Source organism: Aegilops tauschii, chromosome 6 (assembly GCF_002575655.3).
Source record: "Aegilops tauschii subsp. strangulata cultivar AL8/78 chromosome 6, Aet v6.0, whole genome shotgun sequence".
Lineage (NCBI taxonomy): Eukaryota > Viridiplantae > Streptophyta > Magnoliopsida > Poales > Poaceae > Aegilops > Aegilops tauschii.
The window spans coordinates 486,243,621-486,249,540 of NC_053040.3; the positions used below are offsets into that span (position 1 = coordinate 486,243,621).

The following is a 5,920-nucleotide window of genomic DNA, read 5'->3' on the forward strand; positions in this document are numbered from 1 at the left end:
TGTGTTTGGGACAAGTACTAGTTCCTAATGATGTAATTTTCAGTAGCTTCGTTCTGGAAGTAAATTATAGGACTATTTTATGTAGGTCCCATATAGAATTTTAGCTGATTTGTACCTTGTTATGGTACTAAATCATGTTATAAATGGTTGCTATGGCATCGATATCTTCAAACTAGGGCTGGAATAGCTTCCATGACAACATTTTTTTATGTAGGATGGTTACTTGGATTCCCTTGTAAATAGTTTTAGTAGGTTGTTGTAGTTTGATTTGTGCAAGTATGGGTTACTGCTGATGCAATTTTCTGGTATATTCTTGGTAGGGTTTCATTTGAGTTATTATAGGGCCTTTTGTCTCAGTTGTTTTGAATCTACTATGTGTGGTTTGATTAGTAACACCTTGTTACTCTTTCTCTTTTGGAATTGAAGTTTACTTTGAAAATTATTTTCTTTTTGTTTTGTATGTCATTTGCAGGCATTGTTTATAAGGCGGTAAGGCGACCTAAGGTGAGCACCACCCGCTCTAGCGCCTAGGTGACGCCTAAGCGCCTAAGGCGGGCATATTCGTAAGGCGCTGCCATGGTGCCTTATCGCCTAAGCTTCTAAGGCAGGACGCCTTAAAAACAATGCTTGCAGGTAATGTTTTGCTACTACATGTTGGTGTTGTTGCTAATACTTATTTTGTGCAACTTCTTTATCCATCATGTGCAATTAAGATAACCACTTTCATTATATAACATTCTATTTTTATTTTTTGTTACAATAGCGGCAGACTGTAATAGGAATGGTTTCTATGGCAACAAAACTTCTACACTTATGTTTATGATTCTGATTTTTATCTTCAGGAAGGGTAATAGGCTTCCCAAAATTCATTCAACTATAGAAAAACTTCATTCTATTATGCAATTTTCTTTTGCATTTGGAAGGGTAATAGGCTTTCCAAAATTCATTCAGCTATAGAAAAGGACCTCGTTGTATTTGGTCTTTTGCATATGGAAGGGCAATAAGCTTCCCAAAATTCATTCATCTATATAAAAACTTCATTCTATTATGCTATTTGCTTTTGCATTTTATCTTCATCTATATCTCCACCATGTAGTTGTTGTTGCTCACACTGATGTTGTGCAACTTCTGTAGGCTGCATATGCAATTATCTTTTTAATATCTTGATATGACATTAAAGCATATTAGTAATGGATGCAATGATGGCATAATGGTTTCCATGGCATGCAAAGTAGCTATGTCTCTGCACTTATTTTTATATAACTGTTGCTTACCTTGTATAGAATTCTTTTTTATCCACAATGTAGTTGTTCCTGCTAATTTCGAATGTCTGCAAATTATGTATCTTGCAAATGCAACTTTGATATAATGAGTGTCATCATGTGGCAGTTAATCGTATTACTAATGGCTGACAATGATGACAACCATAACAGTAGCTGCTCCAATTGTCTGCTAACACAACGGTGGTTCCTGTCAGCAAGATTGGTGTTGTTGCTTATTCTTATTCTGTGCAACTTCTTTATCCTTCATGTGCAATTAAGATAACCAGTTTCATTAGCATTCTGTTTTTTTATAATAGCTGGATACTGTAATAGGAATGGTTGCTACACAACAAAACTTGTGTCTTCATTATGTTTATTTTTTTTTATCTTCAAGAAGGGTAATAGGCTTTCCAAAATTCATTCAGCAATAGAAAAACTTCATTCTATTCTATCTTTTGCATCTGGAAGGGTAATAATATTCCAAAAATCCTTTCATCTACAGAAAAAAAATCCATTCTGTTATGTCATTTGCTTGCATTTTATCTTCATCTTTTGATTTTAGTTTAATGTCTTATTTATGCTTAGTTTCTTCAGCCTATGTACAGGTTTCTGACTTTGTAGGTGTAATTCTAGTCCTGTGTGTTTCCTAATCCAAATTTATGTGATGCATTCATATGATAATCAAATCTGCAGGAGAGGAATTTGAAAAAGGTTTCTGCTTATGATATTCATATCTTAAATATTTTGTTTCTGCACCAATGTATCTACCCATCTATCCATGATCTCATAGTTTCTGCCCTTGTATTGATGTGAAATTTCGATTATATTGAGAAGAGCAAATTCGAAGGTAGATGAAGCACATAGACATATGAGAGAGAGATGAAGCATTTCTGTTCTGGTGTTTCTTTGTCCCTTGACCAATCTTTTTATTTTGAGCGCTAATGCTAGTTGTGAGTGTTCCCTAATCCATTTTGACGTGATCCATGAATTTGAATTTCAGAACTGAAGAAACCGAATCAAAACAGAAGCATCTGGAGGTGAGACTTTTTGGATTCCTCTTGTTGCCTCTTCTTCTTCCCCTTGTGATTTACTCCACTCCATCCTTCCAGATCTGCACTGTCTTCCATGGCTGCACTGCCGTTGCTTGTGAAGAGAAGAGAGGGGGAAAGAAAGGAAAGGAATGGAAGGAAAGAAAGTGACCCTACAGAACTGAACCGGCGTTGCGACCAAGTGTGTTTTGTGTTTTTTGTGGTTTCTGTGCTGACTAGGACATCGGGTTAACGGGTCAGGCCCAGTGGTTTGTTTTTGGTGGGTTTTGTAGTGCGAAAATGGGCTTGTTCACTGTCTCAGAATTCTGGTTTAATCTTTTTCCACAGAATTGACTGACTCTGAATTTGGGTCAGTCAATTTTGCTTGTACAGATTTTCTGCTTGGCCATTTGATCCGAAATTAAAGGCAGATCTAAAAATCGACTGACCCAGAATTATTTTTCAGGCGACTGGCGCCTAGCCAGTCCCTAAAAGGAGACTACCTTGCAACCAAGTATGAATGTACGAATGATTTTGCATAAAGTGCGCCGAAAGTGTTGCATGTCACGTGAGGGCTAGAAATATATAAATTCCCAGTGGTACGTAGGTACCAGTCATAACACAGGCATGAAACTAGCCTTAGGCATGGACGCGTGAAGCGAGCCACGCAGTGTGCTGGCTGCACGAGCACGACATGATCGTGCTGCAGTATATATGTAACGCTTCCATCACCCGTCAAAGTCCAGAGCCCATCAAACCTGCCATTTTTCGGAGCTCCAGCATCAGCAGCTACCTGTTGCCTCGTACGTCGATCAGATGGGCTGCGAGAACAAGGAGGCGGCTGCCCTGGTGAAGAAGATCGCCGGCCTCCACGCCGCCATCTCCAAGCTGCCGTCGCTGAGCCCGTCTCCCGAGGCGGACGCGCTGTTCACCGCCCTCGTGGCCGTGTGCACCCCACCGAGCGCCGCCGTCGACGTGGCCACGCTGGGCCCGAGGGCCCGGAGGATGCGGGCCGACCTCGTCCGCCTCTGCGCCGACGCGGAGGCGCGCCTCGAGGCGCACTGCTCCGACGCACTCGCCGCCCTCGACGCCCCGCTCGACCACCTCAGGCTCTTCCCCTACCACGACAACTACGTCCGGCTGGGCGAGCTGGAGCACGCGCTGCTGTCCCGCCACGCGCCGGACCACCTCGCGGTGCCCGCGCGCGTCGCGTTCGTCGGGTCCGGCTCGCTGCCGCTCAGCGCGCTCCTGCTCGCCGCACGCCACATGCCGGACGCGGCCGTCGACTGCTTCGACCGGTGCGGCGCGGCCAACGAGCGCGCGCGGAGGCTGCTGCTCCGCGGGAACGACGGCGGCGGCGCGGCCTCGCGCATGACGTTCCGCACGGCGGACGTCGAGGAGCTGACGCACGAGCTCGCCGCCTACGACGTGGTCTTCCTGGCGGCGCCCGTCGGGGTGACGCCGGAGGAGAAAGCCCGCGTGATAGCGCACCTCGGCCGGCACATGGCCGCCGGCGCCGCCCTCGTCGTGAGGAGCGCACACGGTGCCCGTGGCTTCCTGTGCCCCGTTGTGGAGCCCGCGGAGGTCAGGCGGGGCGGGTTCCAGGTGTTGGCCGTGCACCATCCCGATAATTCCGAGATGGTCTACTCCGTCATTGTCGCACGTAAAGGTTACCTCGAGCTCGTGCCACCGGCGGTGAGCCCGCCGTGCAACTGCTGCGAGGTGGAGAAGGCGCGCGGCAGTGTGCCGTCAACGAGCTGCCACCTTGATGCCATGGACGAAATCCGGAGGCGCGCGTGGTGATTGAAATCCACAGGGGTAGGCTTTGTTAGTTCAAACTTCAAAGTCGGACTCGTCTTGAGCCTTCGATCTAAAAGCATGGTGTGACTGGAAGTCAGCCTACACCCTATATTTTTTGTGAGAATGAGACACCAGTCGTCTGTAACGGTGGTGAGTACCCAAAAACACCAGTTGTTTGTAATGGTGATAAGCGTCGAAATAAAGTGAAAATGCCAATTTGAGCCACGGAAAGACGCTATGCGGACGCCACTAGGTGGTTTTTTTTCTATTTCTCTTTTGCTTCCTTGGCTTGATTGTGCTGTGGCCCCAGCAGTGGTATGTCGAGTGTTGTTGAACTTGGATTGTATGAATCGTTGCTTTATTTATAAAACGGGGCGAAAGCCTATTTCAAGAGAGCCAGGGCAAGAGTGAGCCGCAAACGAATAAGTAAATTTATCGGAACCGGTAGCTAGCAGTGAAGAATCGGCCGTTCCTTGCTTCTCTGAGTTCGTGACAACTTTCTATGTGTAAAGTTAAAAAATGTTTTGCTCATCAGACAAGACCCGTTTTGGATACATTTTGGCTAATTTCAAGTTTACAATTTCAGTCAGTGTTTCACGTTACAAAAAAAGATTTCACTCATTTAAGAAAAGGATTTCACTACTTGTAAAATACCTATTTCGCACAGTAGAAAACACGGATTTTAGTTGTTTCAAAAAACTGGTTTCACTCATTTCAGAAAGCTGATCTCAATCATTCAAAAAACTCATTTCTTTATGTTCAAAAACCCAGTTTCACTCCTTTGAAGAAACTGATGTCACTTTTTTCACTCAATTTCAAAAACATATTTCACTCAGTTGAGAAAACATATTTTGAAATTGATTTCACTCGATACAAAAAACTGATTTCAATCACTTTAAAAAATCACTCAATTCAGAAAACAATTTCACTCGCTTCATCAAATAATTTTCTCTCATTTATCAAAAGATTTGAAATAATCAGTTTCACACGTTTTAAATAATTACTTTAATTATTATTTTCAAATCTCCGAAATATGTGTCATGTGTGTGAAATAAAGATTTCACTCATTTCAAAAATTAGTTTCGTTGAATTATAAAAATGGTTTGACATATTTTAAATAACCCATTTCACATATTTTAATACACGAGATTAAGTCAATTGACAAACACACTGAAATATGTTTTATATATTTGAAAACTACCAGTTTCATATATTTTAAATAATCAATTTCACACAATGAAACATTCAATTACACATATTTGAAATAACTCATTTCCTAATTTTATAGTTTTTTATACAATGTATTTGAATAATAAATTTCACACAAACTGGTTTCAACCATTTAAGAATCTTATATTCAGATAAGTGGTTTCAATCATTTCAATATCTGGTTTCAATTATTTAACACAAGTAAAATTGAAACAATTGAAATTAATATTTTGACATCAATTGAAATAGTAAAAATTAAACTAGTTCAAATATATTCAAGATTGGTCTTGTTCTAAAGATCTTGTGTCCGAGAATTTGAATATATAAATAGTTTCAATAATAGAACATTACTGTAAAAGATATTGGACATCTAAAATTTTAAACAAACATAAAAATGCATGGATTTGTTTGAGAGAGAGAGAAGAGAGTACCATCCACTCCAAAACGTACTACCTTCTTTTTGACATGGGCCCCACTAACTGACATTGATTTGACTATATATAAGAGATTGACTATAACAAATATAAGCCCTATACATTGGATGTGGGCCACCATAGCACGAATCACAGAGTTAGTGAGCGGTGGATGTTTCTAAAGGAAATATGCCCTAGAGGCAATAAT

General features: G+C 41.8%; 1 protein-coding gene across 1 annotated transcript; it reads left to right on the forward strand.

The window, feature by feature from the left end:
• The first annotated feature begins 2,417 nt into the window (after positions 1–2,417).
• LOC109776735 (nicotianamine synthase-like 5 protein) lies at positions 2,418–4,974 on the forward strand. The gene has a single exon (XM_020335402.4). The coding sequence runs from the start codon at positions 3,107–3,109 to the stop codon at positions 4,091–4,093; it is 987 nt and encodes a 328-aa protein (XP_020190991.1). The 5' UTR covers positions 2,418–3,106; the 3' UTR covers positions 4,094–4,974.
• Positions 4,975–5,920: the final 946 nt, after the last annotated feature.